This window comes from Nerophis lumbriciformis, linkage group LG03 (assembly GCF_033978685.3).
Source record: "Nerophis lumbriciformis linkage group LG03, RoL_Nlum_v2.1, whole genome shotgun sequence".
NCBI classification, from domain to species: domain Eukaryota; kingdom Metazoa; phylum Chordata; class Actinopteri; order Syngnathiformes; family Syngnathidae; genus Nerophis; species Nerophis lumbriciformis.
Genome location: NC_084550.2, coordinates 38,387,734 through 38,415,214, shown reverse-complemented (window position 1 = coordinate 38,415,214; position 27,481 = coordinate 38,387,734). Strand labels below are relative to the sequence as shown.

The following is a 27,481-nucleotide window of genomic DNA, read 5'->3' as shown; positions in this document are numbered from 1 at the left end:
TGTAGACATGCAAGCCTTAAAAGAAAATGTTGAAAATCAAGACTACATTTCCTGCAAATTGATGCATTTCTACCCTATATTTTAACCTTAGATTTATTCTCATATCAAACTCTTTTGGCTGTCTTTTTGACACTTACATCCGGCGCCCCCCTCCACACCCTGGATTATAAATAATGTAAATAATTCAATGTGATTATCTTGTGTGATGACTGTATTATGATGATAGTATATATTTGATAGTATATATCTGTATCATGAATCAATTTAAGTGGACCCCGACTTAAACAAGTTGAAAAACTTATTCGGGTGTTACCATTTAGTGGTCAATTGTATGGAATATGTACTTCACTGTGCAACCTACTAATAAAAGTCTCAATCAATCAAAACACATAGAATCATCATACTGCTGTGATTATATGCATCAAGTGTTCATTCAAGGGTAAGGCAAAATATCGAGATATATATTGTGTATCGCAATATAGCCTTAAAATATCGCAATATTAAAAAAAGGCCATATCGTCCAGCCCTTGTTTCAATGATGCCATTTCTGTTTGTCATGTATAATTTTGTCTATTTTGTGTTTATCCTTGAATAAACAGGTCAGTTTCTTGTTACCAACCATTGTGTATTATTCAAACTCCCCTAATTCAGCTGGCTAGTTGTTATCAAGAGTACTAAAACCCTTTTCAACATGATTCTGACAACTAAGTAGGCTAAATAACTTTAAACTTTAATACATGCTCAGATAGGCCATTATCGGTCAGTACCGGTATCGGTCAGTATCGGTATCGGATCGGAAGTGCAAAAACAATATCGGTATCGGATCGGAAGTGCAAAAACCTGGATCGGGACATCCCTAGTAACAATACAGTTATGTTTTCTCAGTGAACAATCAAAACACTGTGCCTTACAAAGACAGTAGTTCTGATTGGATCCCCTCTGTGATTTGATAGATTTAAAAATTGTCCCACTTGCCTAATGACAAAATTTAAATATGGTTGGAATTCCTCTTTTCTCAACATTTTCGTCTTGTTTTTATTCGTTGACTAAATTGTCCATTGATTTTGTCATTGTCTTAGTCAACGTTGTGGTTTGGTTTTGATTCGTTATTGTCCTATTGTAGTCAGGGGAGAATAGGGATGATGTTCGAAAACCGGTTCTCCCGATGCTTCGATAAGAAAAGAACCAATTCCATGGATTCGAATCCCTTTTTGAGAACCGGTTCTCGTTATCGAAGCCAGTGTACTGTATTTTCGCGACAATAGGGTGCACCGTATTAAAAGGCGCCGTGTCAGTTACGGGTGCTATTTCTGTATTTAACGCATAATTAAGGCGCAGCGTATTTTTGGGCGCAGGCATGGTAAAACATACGCTAGCTTAAAACATACGCTAGCATGCATGGACGCTGTTTTAAAAAGGCACCAGGAGCAAAGCTGAGTTCGGTTGTACTTTATTGAAGTATTTATCAATGTACCGTATTTTCCGCACTATAAGGCGCACCGGATTATAAGGCGCACCTTCAACGAATGGCATATTTCAAAACTTTGTTCATATATAAGGCGCACCTATGCATCCATTAGATGGAGCTGCGCTAAAGGGAATGTCAACAAAACAGTCAGATAGGTCAGTCAAACTTTATTAATAGATTACAAACCAGCGTTCTGACAACTCTGTTCACTCCCAAAATGAATAAACCGCTGTTTTATTATTTTCCCCGAGGTAAAGTCAGTGACGTGGTGTTTTGTTTATCTTTTAACAACAGCAAGGTATAACATGTCGTGCAACATTTATATCACATAGTGGAGGGGAACTTTTCCCTGATTCAATAAACAGGTAAAAAACAGTGATACTGTTACGGTAAATCAAACGTTAGTGTAATCACAATATAGTAACACTCCAAATAGTGCAGAGCAATAACAATATATCAATAACTCAACGTTGCTCAAACGTTAATGTCACACAACACAACACACAAAATAAACATGTAAAGCTCACTTTATGAAGTTATTCCTCATCCACGAATACCTCGAATTCTTCTTCTTCAGTGTCCGAATTAAACAGTTGGGCGGATACGGCATCCAACATGCCCGGCTCCGTCTCGTCAAAGTCGTCATTAAAGGAGTCAGTGTCGCTGCTGCTCTATTCCCGTGTTCTACTGCGTGACTGATCGTCTTAAGTTTAAACTCTGCGTTGTAAGCGTGTCTCTTAATAGGAGCCCTTTTGGGGTCTTTACATAAACAAACAAATGAAAATCAAAACGGCACGCCTCGTGCAGTCATATATCCCAGCATGCACCGCGCGCTTCTTCTTCTTCTACGGGGGAAAATGAAGACGGGGGGGGGAAATGAAGTCGGCGGCTGCTTACCGTAGTTGAATGATTGAAACTTTTACCTGTTGGAGGCTCAATATTGGTCCATATATAAGGCGCATCGGATTATAAGGCGCACTGTCAGCTTTTGACAAATTTTGAGGTTTTTAGGTGCGCCTTATAGTGCGGAAAATACGGTACTCACATTATTTTTTGATAAATCCTCGTCCACAAATCCATCAAAGTCCTCATCTTCTGTGTCCGAAATGAACAGCTGGGCAAGTTCTCCACCAAACACGCCAGATTCCCTTTCCTCCTTTTCAAAGTCAGTCTCGTTGCCGTGGGGCTCCTCGGAAAAGATGCCGGCTTTTGCGAAAGCTCGATCAACAGTGCAAGCAGACACGTTAGCTCAAGCATCCACGATCCATTCACAAAATGTGGCGTAACTCGCCCGACGCTGCCTCCCAGTTTCCGTGAAGCTGTGTTCGTCTGTCATCCATCGCTCCCATGATGCTCACAACTTCATTTTGAACGTCCTGTTTACACCCATGTCCAGCGGTTGGAGTTCCTTCACCATGCCTTAATGATGACTCCAGTTGGAAACTTCTCTTTCGGCAGCGTCTTCAACTTGAAAATCACCATAGGTGGCAGTCTCTGTCCATTAGTATAGCAAGCTTGCACAACAGTAAAAGCCGACTTCTCTTGCCCCGTGGTGCGTATCAATTCGCTACCGTGCTGGCACCCTTCTTCTTCACAGTGTGCTTCACCGGGATGTCGAAAGTGAGCGGCACCTTGTCCAAGTTGGGGATGTGTTTGTCGGCCATTTTTGTATTTACAACGCACATAGCAGCACTATTGTTTATTGTTTATTGAATGGATCCCCATTAGCTGACGCCAAGGCGACTGCTAGTCTTCCTGGGGTCCATATAGGAGCATAAAAAATAAAAATACAAAGAATACATGCATTACCAAACATTATACAAAGGAAAAATACAACATAAGATAAAAAAGCTAGTTAAAACCAGTATTAAAAATGCACGTCATGTGGGCATCTGCAATAGGTGTATCTTCAAAGCTGTCTTGAATGACAATTTACTTTGTGAGGGATTAATGTGAGATGGCAACCCATTCCAGAATGATATACATCTATACATGCCTGTATGTTTGAGGAGATTGGTCCTGGGAGTAGGAAGTGTCAAATAGCCATTGCTGGCATTCCTAGTGTCATGAATATGTGTGTTAGTTGATTTTAAAAACTGTTTGTAAAAGTAATCTGGTGATTGATCTAACATGATGGTTCTAAAGAACATAAGGAGACTACAATGCATCTTTTGTTCAACAGACAACCAGGACAGGCGTGAATGCATAAATGAAATATTAGTGCGCAAAGAACATTTAAGTACCAGTCTAGCCGCTCTGTTCTGAACAAGTTGCAGTTTGTTCAGGTCAGAATTAGTCGCAGCGGACCATATTATAGGACAGTTATGAAGATGACAGAAAACCAAGGACCCATTGCTGAGGATGTCAAGAAGGTGGAGCACTTCCTGACTATGGCTAAACCTCTTCCCATTTTCATTAAAATACCATCAATATGATCGGACCATGACAGTTGACTGTCTTAATAGCACAACAAGCAGTTTTGCTTTTTTAACCTGCTCAATAGTTATATCTGACACTAGGTATATCAGCACTATATGCTCACTGGGGGCGTGCCTTTAGCGTCCTCTCTCACCTGAAACCTTCACCCTTTAACGTCCGCATGCTGTTCTCAGTCACGTCTGCCTTTCCTCCATATAAACAGCGTGCCGGCCCAGTCACATAACATCTACGGCTTTTGGAACTCAGTGCACACTAGAGATGCGCGGATAGGCAATTATTTCATCCGCAACCGCATCACAAAAGTCGTCATCCATCCGCCATCCATCCGAACCAACATTTTATCAAAACCACACCCGCCCGCCATCCGCCCGTTGTTATATATCTAATGTAGACGATGCAAGGCATTAGTGAGGTTAGAAAGCTTTTGCCTGTTAAAGAAAGGAGACTGATCCAATGCAGCAGAAACATTTAATGCGTGCCACGCATTAATATCTCTTGGCCACGCATTAATGGCTAAGAAATATTAATACGTGATAATATTATTTATCATTATTATAATATTATTGTCATTTCCATTAAGAAAGTGTTGACTATTGTCGCCAATGCCCTCAGATCAGGAGTGCGTTCCTCACACTTTGTGTGCGCAGTTGCAGCAAGCAGAACGAGGCTTTTACGAAGTTAAAAAAATGTTTTAGAAAGACTAGGCCTATATTTTCGTTAGGTAAAGAAAATGTTCTGAATTTATTTCAATGAATATTAACTTGTTAACGTTATAATGCTCAAATACGGACGAGGGCGGGGTGCACAGTGAAGCAGTGAACACTTTCGCGACAACGATGAATCTTTATTGATTGATCTGCAGCCATGACAAAATATCAGACAATCTCCATTGTCAACGACAGGCAGGAAAATAAAGATAAACACATAGCCTGTGTTGTAGGCATAGGCATAGGCTCATACGTTTTTAAGTTGAAATGAAAAAATAAATAAAAAATGTGCCTCATAAGCCTTAGGCTGTCAATCACGCGCACAAACTTCAATTATACAATAACATATGTATGTCATCTCTATTTAAACAAAAATAAATAAAATAAATAATAATAATAAATTACCTGCAACGTATTGGCCAAGGCAAATAGCTGAAGGGGGAAATCAAAGCCATCAGACTGCACTTTATCATCAAACTTGAATTATAATGAAAATAGACGGTCGCGACAAACAAAGCAGGCTAAATAGCCTTACATTGTCGCCAATCGGAGATGCGCTTCACTTGAAAGCGAGGCCAAATAATTATTCACACATAGTAGTATATCTCGAATAGAAAAAAAACACAATAAACAACGCAATTGCCTTAATTCCTTTGCATTGTAGTGGGCCCAAACAACACGTAACCATCAAAATTATTTAGCTGACCGAACTCAATATAGGTTAGACATGGGCTTATTTGGTATAGCCTATAGGTAACGTAGACTAATTCGTTTAACATATCCAACCGTATGTCTACTTACTTTTTTTTTGTTAGCACTATACAGGAATAAAATGGCATCTACAGTGCCAGGATTCATGCGAGAGCGCCTGGCCTCTAAAATGCGCCCTGCTGCGCTGAAGGAGCGCTCACTTGCGCCACTTGTTGCTGGGACGCGGTGCCATCTTTTTCTTTTTTTCTTCTTCTTCTGTTGTGTTGTGCTGCAGTGCCTGGTGAATAATTGACTGTTTCAAAGAGTGCTGCTCGTTTTTCGTATGTGGGTAACAACATTTAACTATGTATATATATTTCCGAATTGGTTCAACCGCCAACCGCCCGCATCTATTTAAAATCTGTTTTTACCCGCCCGACCCGCGGTTTATCCGCGGACTCCGCGGTTGTGTCTGCAAACCGCGCATCTCTAGTGCACACACAAGATGTACACTCAACAACCTATCTGGATTCAATAAAGAATCGGTTCGATAAAAGGATTTGATAATGGCATCGACATCGATAATTCCTTAAAGAACATCATCCCTAAGGGAGAATTGGTCGCTGAGATAACTAAGATGGAAATTTTTAGTCAACAAAATTAACCGTAACATGGCATCGTTGGATTTTACGTGAATCGGTGCTCGGTAGGACCGGCGTTATTTGGTCGATGCCAAAAAAGTGCGGGATTCGGTCCCTATCCCTAGCGATGAGAGCGTCGATGTTCAGAAACTTGATTAGACACAGCAGTACATAACCGTACAATACAATTGCCCTCTCATGTGTCCAGGTAGATCCCAGCGGGCAGGTGCTGGTATTCTCTCAGGGTGGATGTCCCTGGAAGGAGCATCTGTTCGCCCTCGAAAAGCAGCTCCAGGTAGAGACTCCCATCAAGTTTGTGCTTTACCCCGACCAGAATGGACAGTGGAGGGTCCAGTGTGTCCCGGCGGGCCTCAACACTTTCCAGAACAGGTGATAACAAGATTTGTTGACAATGTTTGCTTGATGAGGTCCAGTAACATCAGAGCTCCTGACACAGCACAACTTATGCATGTGGAACCCGACTGAATACACAGTGACAGGTCTGGGCTGCACAGTCTCCCATATGTGTGGAGTTGACTCACTGCTTACTGGAGCGTTTGACAACAACTCCTGGAAGTACAGAAATACTTCCTTGTAGGACGAGCAGGATCCTTTAGCGGAAGCAGCGGTCATTGTTGTGTAGAGAGACAAAAGGATGTAAACACATCTCAACAGAAACACCTGAGCCCTGACATCCTGTGTACCTCCCATCACTTCTGAAAAATACGCTGCATGTCCACTTGCCTATTTGACGGATGCTTCCATTTACAGCAAATCATCCAGAATAACTCAACTCCCTTTGTTATAGTGTATTTTAATGAATGTGAGCTCCAGAGGTGTAATCTCGGCAGCACCGCCCTCTATTTAATTAGACCGTCGCCATAGACCATTCAGATCCACCCAGGGAAATGTTATGCATTGAAACAAGGTCAGGCGGAATTTACATAACTGTAGGCCAGGCTATTAAGTTTTAAAATTAGGACATTTAAAATAATTGTGGTTGCGTTTCATGTTCAGTTAGGCTTCAAACAGTTGGACAAGGTAAAAAGACACGACACAAGCACTGAGACTAAAATTATTGACAATAGATTAAAAGTAAAGTTAAGTTAAAGTACCAATGATTGTCACACATACACTAGGTGTGGTGAAATGTGTCCTCTGCATTTGACCCATCCCCTTGTTCCACCCCCTGGGAGGTGAGGGGAGCAGTGAGCAGCAACTGTGGCCGTGCCTGGGAATCCTTTTTGGTGATTTAACCCCCAATTCCAACGCTTGATGCTGAGTGCCAAGCAGGGAGGTAATGGGTCCCATTTGTTATAGTCTTTGGTATGACTCGGCCGGGTTTGAACTCACAACCTACCGATCTCAGGGCGAAAAAGATAACTAAAATATTAATTTTGAAACAGTATTAGTAATCCATTCCAAAAGGTCAGACCAAGACCGGATCATACACAAACTGAATACATTTTTCCCATAAGAAATAAAGTAAATCCAATTAATCCATTGGACGTCCAAAATATAAACACCAAATGCAGTTTGTAGGGAATCATTACAGTTTTGCATGCAGAACGCAATGAAATACATATAAATGAACAGTTAACACCACTTTGACCTTTTATTGAAGAGATCAGCAGAGATGGAGAGCTCCGTGGACACAAAGTGTGTTCTTTTCCACAAGTTCTGTTTTTAATTTAATCGTGAAATCGAGTGGTGTTGAACTTTTTTCAGGCACGTGATAAAAACAAGCACAGAGTCACCAAGCGTGGGATTCTTTGGTCCCTCGATTACACAGATTGATTCGAACAAATTTGTTATGGGCAATATTTGGCTGTGTGATAACTGCGATGGTATACAAAAACCAGGGCTGAATCTGGGCAAGTTTTAGTTGAAAACAAAATCATACCAAAAGCAGAGTGTACAAAAACATCCCCTTAAATGAGGTGTGTTCAAAGTGCACCCTGGGGGCCATTAGTGACCCACAACTCATTTTTTATTTGTCCTCGGCATATTGTACGGATAACATCTTGTAGTTCACACGAGGGTTGCAACAGTACAGGTAACGTACAATACGGTCCGTACCTCAGTGTTTGGGCCACGATCTTCAGTTCTGTTTTGGTGCGTTTTTTTGGGTGTAAAGAGAACACTCAAAAATGTTTCCTCTCAAAATGATTTTGTTATTTAGCTTTGAATAAAAAAAAATGCATTTTGCAGTAAACAAAGGGGTGTACTGAATACAATAAAACCTTCCAAGTTACTAAGCAACACTTTCTAATACTTTGATTACTTGTATACATCAGTGCTTCTCACCAGTATTGACCCAGAGAGTTAAGTTTTTTTAATTAAAATACTGTAGCTTGTATTAAATGAAAATACAAAGTGCAGTTTGAAATTGAGGTTGTGTAAACAAACACAAATAAACAACACAAAAAGAAGTTTAATGATAATATCAAGGTAAGTAAAAATTATCTAAACAAAAACTCTCTTTTTTAGTACATGTTTGTTGAACCAGAGCAAACGTAAACAAAAAATGTGATTCAAATATATTTACCGTATTTTCTGGACTGTAGAGCGCACCGATATATAAGCTGCACCCACTAAATTTTAAAATAAAAAACATTTTCTATATATTAGCCGCACCTGGCTATAAGCCGCAGTTACTAATGTTGTGAAATGAGTTATTTACACAAAGATTTTGTAAAGGTTTATTTACATTAGTCCTGATACCAGTATTTTGGTTCTGGAACCGGTACCAAAATATATTTGGATACTTTTCAAAATAAAGGGGACCACTCCTTGTCTGTACTTTAAGACAAATAAAATTATGAGTTAAATACCGTATTTTCCGCACTATAAGGCGCACCGGATTATTAGCCGCACCTTCTATGAATTACATATTTCATAATTTTGTCCACCAATAAGCCGCCCCGGACTAAAAGCCGCGCCTACGCTGCGCTAAAGTGAATGTCAAAAAAACGCTGCGCTAAAGTGAATGTCAAAAAAACAGTCAGATAGTTCAGTCAAACTTTAATAATATATTGAAAACCAGCGTTCTAACAACTCTGTCCCAAAATGTACGCAAATGTGCAATCACAAACATAGTAAAATTCAAAATGGTGTAGAGCAATAAATAGCAACATAATGTTGCTCGAACGTTAATGTCACAACACACAAAATAAACATAGCGCTCACCTTCTGAAGTTATTCTTCATTCGTAAATCCTTCGAATTCTTCGTCTTCGGTGTCCGAATTGAAAAGTTGCGCAAGCGTGGTATCCAAAATGGCCGGTTCCGTCTCGTAGAAGTCATCGGGAGTCAGTGTCGCTGTTGTTCTGTGAATCCTGCCTTCCGGAAAGCTCGGACCACAGTTGTGACCGAAATATCTGCCCAAGCATTTACGATCCACTGGCAAATGTTGGCGTATGTCGTCCGAGGCTGTCTGCCCGTCTTAGTGAAGGTGTGTTCGCCTTCGGAGCTGTGTGAAAAAAGCCACCCGGCCTCTTCGCGTAAACTTCCCTTAACCACTCGCTCATCTTTTCTTCATCCATCCATCCCTTCGAGTTAGCTTTTATGATGACGCCGGCTGGAAAGGTCTCTTTTGGCAAGGTCTTCCTTTTGAATATCACCATGAGTGGAAGTTAGCATGGCAAGCTAGAACCACAGTGAAGGATGACTTCTCATTCCCTGTGGAGCGAATATTCACCGTACGTGCTCCCGTTCCACAGTGCGGTTCAGTTGCTGTGAAATACGGTAGTAATCCGTGTGCGGATGGAGAGATTGCGTCTTTTTATGAACCGGATCGTTTAGTAGGAGCCATTTTGTGGTCTTTACAGATGTAAACAGGAAATGAAACGTACGGTGATATCCGCGCGTTTTTTCTTCTTCTTCCGGGGGCGGGTGAAGCGCTTCCTGTTCTATGGGGGCGGGTGCTTTCCTTGGCGGTTGCTTGCGTAGAAGAAGAAGCGCTTCCTGTTCTACCGGGAAAAAAGATGGCGGCTGTTTACCGAAGTTGCGAGATCGAAACTTTATGAAAATTAATCGTAATAAAGCGCACCGGGTTATAAGGCGCACTGTTAGCTTTTGAGAAAATTTGTGGTTTTTAGGTGCGCCTTATAGTGCGGAAAATACGGTACTAAAATCAATACTATAACTGTAAGTACACAGGACATGTAGCAGGTAAAACACATGGTTAAAGATAAAACACAAATTCTACTAATTTGTTAGAAAATTCAGGCCTTTCTTTTGCATTAGTTTATGGTACGTGGACGGTTTGGAATATTGTACACGTTCAGAAAGAGAAACACACATCACAAGGGTTTACACGTAGGGATTTTGGCGCTGTTCTGACGCCATAGAGAAAGACAATCACACGCGCATCGTCTTTTTGGGCAGAGAGTAGGGCTATTACGATTATTTTGAATGATATTGAAATCACGAACAATAACACTATTATTTATTCATTTGAAACCATGAGTATTTATTGAGCCACCAAAACTCAACTTTAAATATATGATTTAAAAGAACATCCATCCATCCATAATCGTAATAGTGACAACAATCAATTAAAAATAACAATAGCAATAAAACAATACAGTTCTGGTCTTCTGTTAAAATTGTTTTAAATTTTGTTTTTTTACCTTATACACTTATATTAGCACCAGAAAGTGTGTGCTTTTTGTGTCATGAATAACATTTTAAGTACCAGTAAAGTGGAAAAACAAGTTGACTTTATAAGCTTAATTGTATTTCATTGTGTCAATTAAACCATATCCAATTGAATTTACCATACACAAAGTATATGAAAATACCGTCTAAACATCACAAAATGCCACAAATTTAGTCAGCCATTTTGAATATTTGAATAATTTACGTAGTTTGTCGTCACTGAAGTAACACTTGTTCAGTCTGACTATCGTATCAGATCAGTCCTACTGGAAATACGCAAAAATTAAAGAGCAATGTGATTATTGATTAACTATACTAGCGTTGTGTCAAGTAGTAAGCATGGTGAAATCCCGAACTTCTGGTGGAAGTGATCTTGTTTCCACTCAAAAACACATTCTTCCATTTCATCATTACTAGCTCTGGAATTTGCATGCATGCTGTGTGGCCTATTAATCCTTTTTTTTTTTAATATTGTATTATTATGATCGTGAAAAGCCAGAAACAAAATCATCCATCCATCCATCCATTTTCTACCACTTATTCCCTTTGGGGTCGCGGGGGGCGCTGGAGCCTATCTCAGCTACAATCAAATGCGATTAATTATCCAGCCCTAACAGAGAGGCCACACAAGCGTAAAATTAATCCCTCCCTTCAAAATGAGTCTGTACACACACAGAGAGTGTGTCTTCTATGCATACTTGCCAACCCTCCCGGATTTTCCGGGAGACTCCCGAAATTCAGCGCCTCTCCCGAAAACCTCCCGGGACAAATTTTCTCCCAAAATTCAGGCGGAGCTGGAGGCCACGCCCCCTCCAACTCCATGCGGACCTGAGTCCGCTTTCCCACAATATAAAGAACGTCTACAGTAAAGCAGTCCGTCTGCCGTAAACAGCAATGTTGTGACACTCTTAAACAGGACAATACTGCCATCTAGTGCATTTGATGAAAGCACTTTTGTGCGTGCCACATAGCAATGTATAATCAGAGAGGGTGTTCAGCATGGTTAGAAAGATAGTGACAGAGAATAGAACAAGGATGGACAATTCAACCCTTAACTCAACAATGAGTAGATGAGTGTTATGTGTGTGTATATGTGTAAATAAATGAACACTAAAATTCAAGTATTTCTCTTATATATATATATATATATATATATATATATATATATATATATATATAGCTAGAATTCACTGAAAGTCAATTATTTCCTATATATATATATATATATATATATATATATATATGTATATGTATATGAATATAAATATGAAATACTTGACTTGGTGAATTCTAGCTGTAAATATACCGTATTTTCCGCACTATAAGGCGCACCGGATTATTAGCCGCACCTTCTATGAATTACATATTTCATAATTTTGTCCACCAATAAGCCGCCCCGGACTATAAGCCGCGCCTACGCTGCGCTAAAGTGAATGTCAAAAAAACGCTGCGCTAAAGTGAATGTCAAAAAAACAGTCAGATAGTTCAGTCAAACTTTAATAATATATTGAAAACCAGCGTTCTAACAACTCTGTCCCAAAATGTACGCAAATGTGCAATCACAAACATAGTAAAATTCAAAATGGTGTAGAGCAATAAATAGCAACATAATGTTGCTCGAACGTTAATGTCACAACACACAAAATAAACATAGCGCTCACCTTCTGAAGTTATTCTTCATTCGTAAATCCTTCGAATTCTTCGTCTTCGGTGTCCGAATTGAAAAGTTGCGCAAGCGTGGGATCCAAAAATGGCCGGCTCCGCCTCGTCGAAGTCATCGGATTCAGTGTCGCTGTTGTTGTGCAGCAGTTCTGTGAATCCTGCCTTCCGGAAAGCTCGGACCACAGTTGTGACCGAAATATCTGCCCAGGCATTTACGATCCACTGGCAGATGTTGGCGTATGTCGACCGGCGCTATCTGCCCGTCTTAGTGAAGGTGTGTTCGCCTTCGGAGCTGTGTGAAAAAAGCCACCCGGCCTCTTCGCGTAAACTTCCCTTAACCACTCGCTCATCTTTTCTTCATCCATCCATCCCTTCGAGTTAGCTTTTATGATGACGCCGGCTGGAAAGGTCTCTTTTGGCAAGGTCTTCCTTTTGAATATCACCATGGGAGGAAGTTAGCATGGCAAGCTAGAACCACAGTGAAGGATGACTTCTCATTCCCTGTGGTGCGAATATTCACCGTACGTGCTCCCGTTCCACAGTGCAGTTCACAGGAATATCAGTTGCTGTGAAATACGGTAGTAATCCGTGTGCGGATGGAGAGATTGCGTCTTTTTATGAACCGGATCCTTGTCGCGTAGTAGGAGCCATTTTGTGGTCTTTACAGATGTAAACAGGAAATGAAACGTACGGTGATATCCGCGCGTTTTTTCTTCTTCTTCCGGGGGCGGGTGAAGCGCTTCCTGTTCTATGGGGGCGGGTGAAGCGCTTCCTGTTCTATGGGGGCGGGTGCTTTCCTTGGCGGTTGCTTGCGTAGAAGAAGAAGCGCTTCCTGTTCTACCGGGAAAAAAGATGGCGGCTGTTTACCGAAGTTGCGAGACCGAAACTTTATGAAAATGAATCGTAATAAAGCGCACCGGGTTATAAGGCGCACTGTCAGCTTTTGAGAAAAATTGTGGTTTTTAGGTGCGCCTTATAGTGCGGAAAATACGGTACTCCTCCCCTCTTAACCACGCCCCCAACCACGCCCCCACCCCAACCACGCCCCCCGCACCCACCCCCACCCCCCACCTCACGAAATTGGAGGTCTCAAGGTTGGCAAGTATGCTTCTATGCGTGAGAATCGTTGTACTGTTTGAAGCCATAGAAAAGGCACAGCAATGATTGGACGTCGCAAAGTCAGGGGAACCTGACTTTGCGAGTGTGCCTGTCCATTGTTGCGCACACCCATTTACACACAAGAACACGGTCCGTAAGGTTGGATTGTCCCGTGCAGCGCTGCTGCATTCTTAGTATAAACTGTACAGTGTTTGAACACAACCCTGACCTGGATCTATAATTTAAGAATGGAAAAGTTTAAGCAAATTATTTTTTGGAAAAATCTGCGCATTTAATAAATGATGTTTCAGAAAATTAGAGGCTCGTTAAATCCTATTAATCCTTTAGTCCTGCTGCTTAATAGCTAATATTAAGCTTTGGCGTGAACGTGTCAAGTGATTAACACCTATCATGTCTGGCTCCTGTCGTCCTGGAGGGGGAATGTTTACCAGGCCAGCCCGTTCACAAAGCAGCGGTATTAACGTCATCAGCGGCCCCACCGGGGCTTTGTAGCTGTTGACTCGTCGCTCCAAATCCCAGCATGCTGCACGCTTTGTAAATGCCTGTCTTTTTTAGTGCGAGCTGCTGCTTGTTGTCATATTCAATTGCTTGTCTTTTTGTAAGAGAGAACTGTGCTGCGCGATCATTTGTGAACCCTTCTGCTGTCGTAGCAGCTACGCCAAATGACACTGTACACGCTTTGGCACACGTTTGTCAACATAAGTGCCTGTCAGATGGCCGTGCACAGTGGAGCAGCCTGAAAGCGGGCTGTCTTCCTTGCTTTTTTACCTCACTGGCCTCAATGTGCCCTTTTTAGGGCATGTCCCTAAAAGGACGTTTTTTGTTTCGTTTTTGTTTTGGGTTAAAAACATAATTGCGTCCCCACTGTGTCCTATCAATAGTGAATCACATACTGGCAGATAAAGTCGTGGTCAAAAGTTTACATACACTTGTAAAGAACATAATGTCATGGCTGTCTTGAGTTTCCAATAATTTATACAACTCTTATTTTTTTGTGATTGGAGCACATACTTGTACATATTGTGGCTAAACAGCTCAATTTTTGTTTCATCTGACCACAGAACTTTCCTCCAGAAGGTCTTATCTATGTCCATGTGATGTCAGATGAAACAAAAATTGAGCTGTTTGGCCACAATACGCAACAATATGTTTGGAGGAGAAAAGGTGAGGCCTTTAATCCCTGGAACACCAGACCTACCGTCAAGCATAGTGGTGGTAGTATACAAGCATAGTGGTGGTAGTATAATGCTCTGGGCCTGTTTTGCTGCCAATGGAACTGGTGCTTTACAGAGAGTAAATGGAACAATGAAAAAGGAGGATTATTTATTTATTTATCATTATTTACCTCCAAATTTTTCAGGACAATCTAAAATCATCAGCCCAGAGGTTGGGTCTTGGGCGCAGTTGGGTGTTCCAACAGGACAATGACCCCAAACACACGTCAAAAGTGGTAAAGAAATGGCTAAGTCAGGCTAGAATTAAGGTTTTAGAATGGCCTTCCCAAAGTCCTGACTTAAACGTGTGGACAATGCTGAAGAAACAAGTCCATGTCAGAAAACCAACACATTTAGTTGGTCAAAAATTCAACCAGAAGCTTGGCTACCAAAAGCGCCTTATTGCAGTGAAACTTGCCAAGGGACATGTAACCAAATATTAACATTGCTTAGTGTATGTATACTTTTGACCCAGCAGATTTGGTCACATATTCAGTAGACCCATAATAATTTCATAAAAGAACCAAAATTCATGAATGTTTTTTGTGACCAACAAGTATGTGCTCCAATCACCCTATCACAAAAAAATAAGAGTTGTAGAAATGATTGGAAACTCAAGACAGCCATGACATTACGTTCTTTACAAGTGTAGGTAAACTTTTGACCATGACTGTATGTTTCCTGGGTGAGAATGATGTAATACAGTGCCTCACCATAAGTGGCGCTGTAAGCAAACAAATCCAGCGGTACCACCAAAACTATAGAAGAAGAAACTGCACATTCGCATAAAGTTCTATTCTCCGGTCACACGTCACAACAAAAAATAATGATGGCAGATGCGCGCTGTCACTACACAATCGGTACCGGAAGGCAATTTTTATGACAGAGCTTTTGCTACGTCATGTTCTGTCATATTTGAATGTTTTATTAATGTTTTGTATAAAAAATAGTTTACCCAGGAGTAAAAGGGAACAAAAAAATAAAAATTCACAAGGGGTAGATTAAAATAAAATTGGGTTAATTATCGCCACATTTTCAACCATTTTTACCTTTCTGCAATTGCAATGAATGACGCATGGGGGCGCCACTGACTCCCATGGCGTAATTTCTTTTTTAAAATGTTGATTTATTTTTTTAAAACATGACACTAATGTAACTTAAATCTATATCTGTGGTCTAACAAAAACTACACTTTTTGTGAATCGATGTATTTAATTTTTATAAATTTTTATTATTTATATATATATATTTAATATTTGTTTACTCCACACACGCACACAAATAACCATCATCTTGTTCTCATCCCACACAAAAGTTACAATATTAAACGTCACTAGTACATAAAAATACAGTATATAATGATAAACATGGGTTTTAGCAGTAGTGTACAGTAGTAAAGGAGACAAACAAGCACTCATTCTTCTAGTGTGCCGTGAGATACAGTCTGGTGTGCCGTGGGAGATTATCTAATTTCACCTATTTGGGTCAAAAATGTTTTTTGCAAACCAGTAATTATAATCCGCAAATAATGTGCCATTGTTGAGTGTCTGTATTGTCTGGAGATCGGCAGACTTACCACGTTATACTCTTCCATATCAGTAGGTGGCAGCCGGTAGCTAATTGCTTTGTAGATGTCGGAAACAACGGGAGGCATCGTGCAGGTAAAAAGGTGTCTAATGCTTAAACCAAAAATAAACAAAAGGTGAGTGTCCCTAAGAAAAGGCATTGAAGCTTAGGGAAGGCTATGCAGAACGAAACTAAAACTGAACTGGCTACAAAGTAAACAAAAACACAATGCTGGACGACAGCAAAGACTTACTGGGGAGCAAAGACAGCGTCCACAAAGTACATCCGAACATGACATGACAAACAACAATGTCCCCACAAAGAAGGATAAAAACAACGAAAATATTATTGATTGCTAAAATAAAGCAGGTGTGGGGAATATCGGTCAAGGAAGACATGGAACTGCAACAGGAAAATACCAAATAAAGAGAAAAAGCCACCAAAATAGGAGCGCAAGACAAGAACTAAAACACTACACACAAGAAAACTTTAAAAAAACTCCAAATAAGTAACGGCGTGATGTGACAGGTGGTGACAGTACACCTACTTTGAGACAAGAGCTACAGTATATTGATGCATACTTGGTTATGGTTTAAAGTCATATCCAACAATTGCGACAACGACTTTTTATTGTCAATATCGGCTGCTGAGTTACATTTTTTTAATGATTTTTGCTGGTGGTGTGCCTCTGCATTTTTTCAATGAAAAAAGTGTGCCTTGGCTCAAAAAAGGTTGAAAAACACTGGTCTAGATCAGTGGTTCTCAAATGGGGGTACACGTACCCCTGGGGGTACTTGAAGGTATGCCAAGGGGTACGTGAGATTTTTAAAGAATATTCTAAAAATAGCAACAATTCAAAAATCTTTTATAAATATATTTATTGAATAATACTTCAACAAAATATGAATGTAAGTTCATAAACTGAACATCAAATCAAGTAAGCTATTCCATTCATTACCATAAACCCAGAGTTTCCTCCATGCCATGATGGTTTGACCCTCACTAAAATGTCTGTCAAAAAGAACTGTGAAAAGAAATGCAACAATGCAATATTCACTGTTGACAGCTAGATTTTTTGTGGACATGTTCCATAAATATTGATGTTAAAGATTTCTTTTTTTGTGAAGAAATGTTTAGAATTAAGTTCATGAATCCAGATGGATCTCTATTACAATCCCCAAAGAGGTCACTTTAAGTTGATGATTACTTCTATGTGTAGAAATTTTTATTTATAATTGAATCACTTGTTTATTTTTCAACAAGTGTTTAGTTGTTTTATATATTTTTTCCCAAATAGTTCAAGAAAGACCACTACAAATGAGCAATATTTTGCACTGTTATACAATTTAATAAATCAGAAACTGATGACATAGTGCTGTATTTTACTTCTTTATCTCTTTTTTTCAACTAAAAATGCTTTGCTCTGATTAGGGGGTACGGTACTTGAATTAAAAAAATGTTCACAGGGGGTACATCACTGAAAAAAGGCTGAGAACCACTGGTCTAGATGATAAGGTTTTGTTTCCATACTGCTAAAAGTAGTAACTACTGTACATCACAATCACAGCTTTGTTGTTGACAGCTGTTGAGCGTGCCTTCTCGCTGTTGGGGGGGCGGGGGTGACGTCATCATTCTCGCATGAAACGACAATGCCAGAGTTTTCAGACCTTCCCACTCTGGCACCAGTATTCAAAAAGTTTCGTTTCAGACCACTAAAAACTCTGTTTGCATGGGGATAAAAGTCTGAAACGGTACAAATCTTCACCGTTTATACCTAGAAACAGTTCAGTGGGGAAAGGCCCTTAGAAATGGCTGCAACAGCCTTTGTCCTCAACCTTGCTCAGGTGACCACTTAAAAGCAGGTGGAAAGAGTTAAGTGTTTTCCAAAGGTGTGGCAATGATTGGATATATTAATGAATAAATGCTATTGTATGGTTCAGCAGTCACTCTGTGCAAACAAATGCAAATAGTGCCTTAGGGAACAATCTATTTAGTTAGTAGGTGTGTCATGTTTTTAAAGATTTAAAGAGAAAAGACACCAGAGCCCAAAGTATTATTTTACTTTTCTGTTCCTAATCAAATACACAATCTATAACAAAAGAAACATGAGCTTGTCAGCAAATACAAGTGGTGTGACTTATTAGTACACTACTGGCTGCATAATACCCCATACCATGGTACTAAAGTTTATAATGTCTGATGTCAGCATTTTTGCTCACTTTATTTACTGTACTTTTCACCATTATGTGATGCATTTTATTTTAGTATTTGCAACAACTTTTGTTTTTTTTACTTCAAAATTAAGGTTTCACACCAATATTTGCTCTTTGGTGCCAAGTAGTGAAATACAAATATAACTCAATTTTTAGTTAATATACAGTTAAATGATATACGATGACTTTATTTGACATTTTTAAAACACTTCCTTGTGGTCTAGATCAGAGGCTCTTAACCTTTTTGACCTCAGGGCCCAACTTTTCCACTACAGAGGGCCCGGGGTCCACTTACATATTAACACTGAATTTTTCCTACTCTTGATTTTAATTGTATTCAACAAGGATATCTAACCTACTTAGAGTTTAACAGGATACACGTTGTCGAATGATATGAAACCATTTGTAAATCACAAATATTATTCAGGCTTAGGTCAGGCTAAACACAAAAAACCCTGATCAAATATACTTCAAAAGAGGGGCTCATATAAACTGATGAAAAATAAATTGACATACAATAACGCAGTGCTACAATAACCTAGGTTAATAATAAATGATAAGAATATATGTTTCTTTAAAAAAGTAAATATTTAAGCGCGAATAAAAATAAACCTTTACCACTATAGTCATAATTTTTACGCACAAAGGGGACCTATTATGCAAAACCAATGTTTCTTACCTATTGGTACCTGTTTTTGTTTATTTGGAGTCTGCATAAGTATGAACATTTTAAATCAAAACGTGGAGGCATGGCAGATATGTAAAATAATCTTGCCTTCCTTCATACTGCCGTTCGGCATTTGCACAATTGATGTGATTCCCATTGGTGACATCGGCGGATATCTCCATATTCAGTATGGTAGCAGTTTGCCGAAGAGCTTTGCGCGAGTCCTCTGTTGTAGTTCAACGGTGTAGTCAATAAGTTCCTTCCATTTCTTTATCTTCGGGTTGTGGGGCAGACTGGCTCGTACATGCGCATGCATCCTACGCTGCTGCCATTCCTAATGCAAATTAGCGTATAGTTCTAACTTATCTGTCTGTAGACTTGCTACAGAAGCGCTAAATACTACAACAAAGATGGTTGGGAAGAAGACTCAGTCGAAGTGGGGCTACGCAAATAAGAACAGAATCCTGAAGCGACTGTCAGAAAGTGGCATGAAGATGGTCTGTAAAACATAATCTATGCAACATTTTGACCAAAGAACCACCATTACATGTTATGTAGACCGCAAGAAAGTGTTTTACATGTAAAAAAAAAAAAAAAAAAAGTCATAATATGAAACTTCTCTATGACTTTGGATTGAGACTTCTTCTCTTTGTTTAATATTGTTTTTACTGACACACGTGGAGGAAACGCGTATTACAACTGACCACAGTGGACCATACTGACCAAAGCTGAGAAAAAATATGTCGAGGCATTCCTAGATTGTAAATGAAACTACACACCACCCTCTCCAAAAGTATCGTAACTTATCTTTTGAAAATATACCCTGTTTAAATATATACAGGTGAAACAATTGACAAAGATTAGTGTGAATGTAATGTATGGCATAGGCTCATGGCATGCATTTCAAGATATTCCAAGCCTTCATTTGATATAATTTTGATGTGTTTGAGGTGTGACGTGATCTTAAAACTTTGAATTAAGAATTTCAGGAATTTTAATTTTTTTTTAACTGTAAGCCATGATCATCAAAATTATAGCAAATAAAGGCTATTCACATATTAGCTTTAAAGTTGAATTACTGACAAAAACACACTTTTGCACGTTATTCTAATTCTTAGTTTCACCTGTATCTTGAAGTCGTCACCGCTTTTTTCCCCCTAACATAGATGTATAGATTCACCCGGTCACAATAGGTACTAGGGTTGTACAGTATACCAGTACCAGTATTAGTATAGTGCCGCGATACTAAAGAATCATAATCATAATCGCCCCCGTCGTCGTCACTTCGTGTCATTGCTGGTTTACGAGCAGACGAGCATGTTCCGCAGTGCACACACACGGAGTACTTACAAGCAGACAGTGTGTAGACAGAAAAGGGAGAACGGACACATTTTGGCTTAAAAAGTAAAGATAAAGGTGAAGTTATAACACTGAAACGCCCTCAGGAAGAGGTGCTTTAAGACATGGCTAAAGTCCATCCCCAGTCGGCAGTGTTTTAGCTCTACTTCTAAATCACTAATCCCGGCCTCCATGGTGACAAATAAAGTAAGTTTCTTACAAGTATCATTATCACTGGAAGATGAGGAATAGCTAAACATGCTTCACTACACACCGTAGCTCACCGGCGTCAAAATGTAAACAAACTCCATTGGTGGATCTACATCTAACATCCACTCTAATTATACCAAGTACAGTAGCGTATCTAGTCGATACTACTATGATTACGTCAATTTTTTTGGCATCACAACATCTTTAGTTGTTTTTTTAAATTTATATTATGTTTATAAACTCAGTAAATATGTCCCTGGACACATGAGCACTTTGAATATGACCAATGTATGATCCTGTAACTACTTGGTATCGGATCGATACCCAAATTTGTGGTATCATCCAAAACTAATGTAAAGTATCAAACAGCAGAAGAATAAGTGATTATTACATTTTAACAGAAATGTAGATGGAATATGTTAAAACAGAAAGTAAGCAAATATTAACAGTAAATGAACAAGTAGATTAATATTTCCATTTTCTACCACTTGTCCTTAATAATGTTGACAAAATAATAAAATGATAAATGACACAATATGTTACTGCATACATCAGCAGACTAATTAGGAGTCTTTGTTTGTTTACTTACTACTAAAAGACAAGTTGTCTTCTATGTTCACTATTTTATTTAAGGACAAACTTGCAATAAGAAACATATGTTTAATGTACCGTAAGATTTTTGGTTAAAGGGGAACATTATCACAATTTCAGAAGGCTTAAAACCATTAAAAATCAGTTCCCAGTGGTTTATTTTATTTTTCGAAGTTTTTTTCAAAATTTTACCCATCACGCAATATCCCTAAAAAAAGCTTCAAAGTGCCTGATTTTAACCATCGTTATAAACACCCGTCCATTTTCCTGTGACGTCACACAGTGATGCCAATACAAACAAACATGGCGCATAGAACAGCAAGGTATAGCGACATTAGCTCGGATTCAGACTCGGATTTCAGCGGCTTAAGCGATTCAACAGATTACGCATGTATTGAAACGGATGGTTGGAGTGTGGAGGCAGGTAGCGAAAACGAAATTGAAGAAGAAACTGAAGCTATTGAGCCATATCGGTTTAAACCGTATGCAAGCGAAACCGACGAAAACGACACGACAGCCAGCGACACGGGAGAAAGCGAGGACGAATTTGGCGATCGCCTTCTAACCAACGATTGGTATGTGTTTGTTTGGCATTAAAGGAAACTAACAACTATGAACTAGGTTTACAGCATATGAAATACATTTGGCAACAACATGCACTTTGAGAGTGCAGACAGCCCAGTTTTCATCAATTAATATATTCTGTAGACATACCCTCATCCGCTCTCTTTTCCTGAAAGCTGATCTGTCCAGTCCAGTTGGAAATGCATCTGCTTTGAGTGTCGCAGGATATCCACACATTCTTGCCATCTCTGTCGTAACATAGCTTTCGTCGGTAAAGTGTTCGGAACAAACGTCCAATTTCTTGCCATTTTCGCATCTTTGGGCCACTGGTGCAACTTGAATCCGTCCCTGTTCGTGTTGTTACACCCTCCGACAACACACCGACGAGGCATGATGTCTCCAAGGTACGGAAAACAGTCGAAAAAACGGAAAATAACAGAGCTGATTTGACTCTGTGTTTGTAATGTGTTTGAGAAAATGGCGGATTGCTTCCCGATGTGACGTCACGTTGTGACGTCATCGCTCCGAGAGCGAATAATAGAAAGGCGATTAATTCGCCAAAATTCACCCATTTAGAGTTCGGAAATCGGTTAAAAAAATATATGGTCTTTTTTCTGCAACATCAAGGTATATATTGACGCTTACATAGGTCTGGTGATAATGTTCCCCTTTAAAATAAAGCCAATAATGCAATTTTTTGTGGTTCCCTTTATTTCGAAAAGTATCCAAATAATTTTGGTAGCGGTACCAAAATATTGGTATCGGTAACACTAATAGGTACACGTATACACTCTCAGATCGAGCAGATCACGATATTACCTGAAAGTAATACTATTTTTTGTGTTTCCTCATAGCTTTAAGCAGAGGGGGAGTTTATCCAGCCACCTCTGGCTGAGAGCTTGACTTAATGTCTAATTAATTGCTTCCACCTCGCTCCAACTTCACGACGTAGCCAGACTGCAAAACCCCGCAAACGGAGGCATCCAAAACAGCGTGCTCACTCACACCAAAATGCATGAACCTTATGATTTAACATACTGGCATTGTTTAACACTAGTATCCAACATTGTAACAACCTTTATAAGTCAGTAAAGACAACATTCATTTTAAGTCCCATATAATGTAATCTTTCGATCAACTAAGTTGTACATAATAGACAGTAAATTATTCATCATATGTGCTTACATTGCTTTGGGCATGCATGTTTTTGTGTAAGTGATTGAATGGATTTCAAAGAAAAGTGGCATGCACATCTGTCTGGTGCATTTTTGCGCTCACTCATAACACTGTTTTGTCACTACATTTATGCATCCAGACCACAAAAAAAAGTGTCTCTCATATACAACATTTTCAGCAGATGCAAGTGTTTATTAAATTAACTTGCTGTCAGACATTCTGAATCTTATCCCTTTACTTCCCGCCCCAAGCTCAAAACACACAGCATGCAATTACTTATTTTCTGCGGCGTTATTATTGCCGTGACCTCTATTTTCTACACACACCCCACTTCCCAATACACACCCACCCCTTTCTGTGGAGCAGTGGATAATTTAATTACAATCTCTGACATGCTATAAGGAATTTATATTGTTTGTGTTGTTCAGATAACAAACACATTTAAATTATATTGCAAAATGTTGATTGAGCCCACCCCTAGTGTTAAAACAAAGAAACCGTAGACGGTTAGTTATGCTCTTCTTTCACTGCAAAGTACTTGTTTGGCTTGAGAGGAATCTTACATCTGTTGGTTGACGTCAACAACTGCTTGTGGTCATTGTATCTTATGAGGTTACGCTGCTTTAATTGACAACAAATAAACACAAATGCTGGCGTGAGCTTAACCTATTGTTGTCCCTTAAGTATGGATATTGTGGTATATACACCACACAGTCTGCGTTGCTGCATCGGTCCCTTTTCTTGCTGCCCTCAGTCTCCTCTTAGACACAATGTGTCTATTTACTCTGGAAAAATAAAAACAAAAAATATTTGTTTTCCTCCTTTGGTGTTGTTTGCATCTGCTTAGTCACGGCACTTTTCCACTACGATACCTACTTAGGTAGACATGGCTGTAGTGATCCTTTTAAATGTAACATAAACCTCTTTGATTCGGCTGATTAGTCAGTAGAACAATTAGAGATACACAGCTAGTATTGCCAAACATGGTAATTTTAGCATAGCCTGTAACTATGCCTTACAGCAGTGGTCCCCAACCTTTTTTCAGTGATGTACCCCCTGTGAACATTTGTTTAATTCAAGTACCCCCTAATCAGAGCAAAGCATTTTTGGTTGAAAAAAAGAGATACAGAAGTAAAATACAGCACTATGTCATCAGTTTCTGATTTATTAAATTGTATAACAGTGCAAAATATTGCTCATTTGTAGTGGTCTTTCTTGAACTATTTGGAAAAAAAGATATACAAATAACTAAAAACTTGTTGAAAAATAAACAAGTGATTCAATTATAAATAAAGATTTCTACACATAGAAGTAATCATCAACTTGAAGTGCCTTATTTGGGGATTGTAATAGAGATCCATCTGGATTCATGAACTTAATTCTAAACATTTCTTCACAAAAAAAGAAATCTTTAACATCAATATTTATGGAACATGTCCACAAAAAAGCTAGCTGTCAACACTGAATATTGCATTGTTGCATTTCTTTTCACAGTTCTTTTTGACAGACATTTTAGTGAGGGTCAAACCATCATGGCATGGGGGAAACTCTGGGTTTATGGTAATGAATGGAATAGACTACTTGATTTGATGTTCAGTTCGTGAACTTACATTCATATTTTGTTGAAGTATTATTCAATAAATATATTTATAAAGGATTTTTGAATTGATGCTATTTTTAGAATATTTAAAAAGAATCTCACGTACCCCTTGGCATACCTTCAAGTACCCCCATTTGAGAACCACTGCCTTACAGTATTCACTGTGCTGCAGCCCTAAAATAAGCTAAAATAGCTCCTTACCATAGACCAGGGCCGCTCATTCTCGTTAGGGCTGGGCGATATATCGATATACGTGATATATCGCGGGGTTGTCTCTCTGCGATATAGAAAAATACTATATCGTGATATCGAGTTTACGTTCTCACGCAGTTGCTTTTAGCTGCAGGCATTAAACTACAGGCTCTTCTCACTCTTTCCTGTCTCTCCTTCTCACAGACAGCAAGCGCACCTTCTTACACACATCACATACTGTCACGACATTCGTCACATACGTATACGCCCTCCCCGAGCAGAGAGGTAGCAGCATGGCTAACGTTAGCTGTGATGCTAGCGGTAATACGAGAGAAAGAAGGTGCAAATCTGGTAACAAATGAAGGAATAATTAATTCCCAAGAAAAACAGCAGGGGGTCAATCGTCTGGCGGTGGTTTGGCTTCAAGTGGGAATATGACGAACAGACAAACGTAATTTGTCAAGTGTGGGGAAAAAGCGTTGCTATAAAAAGTAGCATTACTGCTGTAACAAACAGTTCAGGGTGTCCCAAGTTACCGTAGTGTGTTAGTAAAGAGGAGTTTTGTCCCTCCAGAGTAGCCGTAGGGCTGTGACGTAGGGTGTGTGTGGTTGACATTAAAGAAGCGGTGGCTACTGAACCTGCTCTATTGTCTCCCGTTTATTATTTTATTAGATAAGTACACTGTATAGGCGAACCCAGGACACTCGGCTACACTGCTAATTTGTAGCATCATTTGAAGTCATCCGCTAGACAATGAAGAGTGCTTACGTCAACATCGTTCGGTGCCACACGTCCACACCATCAAAATGCCGAGGCAAACATTTCCAGACCAACACCGTATGAAAAAAAGAGTGATTTTTTTAGTTGTGATTTCCTTCTCTGCATGAAAGTTTAAAAGTAGCATATATTAATGCAGTATGAAGAAGAATGTTTTAATGTAGACACATAGAATCATCATACTGCTGTGATTATATGCATCAAGTGTTCATTCAAGGCTAAGGCAAAATATCGAGATATATATCGTGTATCGCGATATGGCCTTAAAATATCGCAATATCAAAAAAAGGCAATATCGCCCAGCCCTAATTCTCGTCACTTGTTAGTGTCTCGTCTCTTTAGTGTTAAGGATGCCAGCTAATGTTGAGCCTTTAGCCAATTAACTAGCGTTTTTGATTATGGGTCAGAGGGGTTGTGTGGTTGCTGGTTTGAACTTGTGTGCAACGCTGTACTGCACAGGAGGATCTGTGAGCATAAAAACAACGCCAAAATAATATTTTTTGTGGTCCCCTTTATTTTGAAAAGTATCGTAAAGTTTCTAAATACATTTTGATACCGGTACCAACATATTTTTACAACCCTACATGTAATATGGGCATTACAAAGCACACATTGGCAATGACATCTGCGCAGAGATGGAAAGTGTAACATAAGAAAAAGCTGAAGTGGCACTTTTAAAGTAAAATGACTTGACTGGCAACACTAAATTGGCCCGAGTGTGTGAATGTGAGTGTGAATGTTGTCTGTCTATCTGTGCTGGCCCTGCAATGAGGTGGCGACTTGTCCAGGGTGTACCCCGCCTTCCGCCTGAATGCAGCTGAGATAGGCTCCAGCACCAAAAGAGACAAGCGGTAGGAAATAGATGGATGGACTTCAGTTAAAAGGTACAAAGCGCTAATTATTTTGTTTCATTACTTCACATTCAAGCTAGCTTAACGATTAGCATGATTTCTCGTCTCCTCCTGCTATTTTGTTCTGTGTATACCCATGCCAGTTCTGTCTGTATAACTTTATTCAACATAATTAAATAATCGATATTTGGATGTTTTTCCATTGAGTCAGATTTGTATAATTCCCTATCATAATGTATATAAGAATCGATCCATTTTACCTGCTCCTCACAAACATAGAGAAGTTAACTCCAAATTTGCCTGTGGTGGAAGGCCAATAATAAATAGTAAATTAATATATGGAAAGACAGCTTGTTCTATTGTTGACCTTCCATCCATCCATCCATCCATTTTCTACCGCTTATTCCCTTCGGGGTCGCAGGGGGTGCTGGGGCCTATCTCAGCTACAATCGGGCGGAAGGCGGGGTACACCCTGGACAAGCCGCCACCTCATCGCAGGGCCAACACAGATAGACAGACAACATTCACACTCAACATTCACACATAGAGTTTAATGGCAAAAACTGTTTTTCAGCTCTGGCTTCTTCTTGGCCTGTACTGTTACACTCCCAGCTTGCATGCATACAAGATAAAATTGTAAACCCAGCCAACCGTGTGCCGTCATCCTCCTGTTGTAATGATACAATGCCAGTCATGGGAAGAAGGGTGGATGGTCTGTTACTTGGCACTTCCATTTTCACCATCATCCCCCATTTCCTAAAGAACCCCGTCATTCCACTCTCGACTCACTGATACAAATAGTCTACTATCAACCTTTTCTTAGTCAATCTTGCCTGTTTTTGCCATCAATCCTCCCCTCCCGCCATCAGCTTTCCTATCTGGCCGCCTCACCTTTCGCACGTAACCTCATCTCTTTCCCCACACTCCTTTCCACTCCGCTGCAGAATCTCATCAGGTGGCGGTGCCTATTCAACTCTAAAGACAGGCGGCTGATTAAGGCAGTGAAGCTTTAATTTAATGCAAACACGGGACGGTTGGCATGGCGCTCCAGTGAGAAAAGAACAACGGCTCGGGTGTATATATAGAAATATATGTTTGTGTGTGTGTCTGTACAGTGTATATACACATATATATA

General features: G+C 39.6%; 1 protein-coding gene across 2 annotated transcripts in view; it reads left to right on the top strand.

Annotated features, from left to right (window-relative positions):
• myg1 (myg1 exonuclease) overlaps window positions 1-27,481 on the top strand; it is a 102,768-nt gene that overhangs the window by 60,950 nt on the left and 14,337 nt on the right. Inside the window, exon 6 of one of the 2 annotated variants that reach the window (XM_061937715.2) lies at window positions 6,154-6,335. In XM_061937715.2, coding sequence (XP_061793699.1) covers window positions 6,154-6,335 — 182 coding nt within the window. Of the gene's footprint in view, window positions 1-6,153; window positions 6,340-27,481 lie in introns of those variants that run through there. The other variant, XM_061937716.1, reaches the window with a different exon arrangement.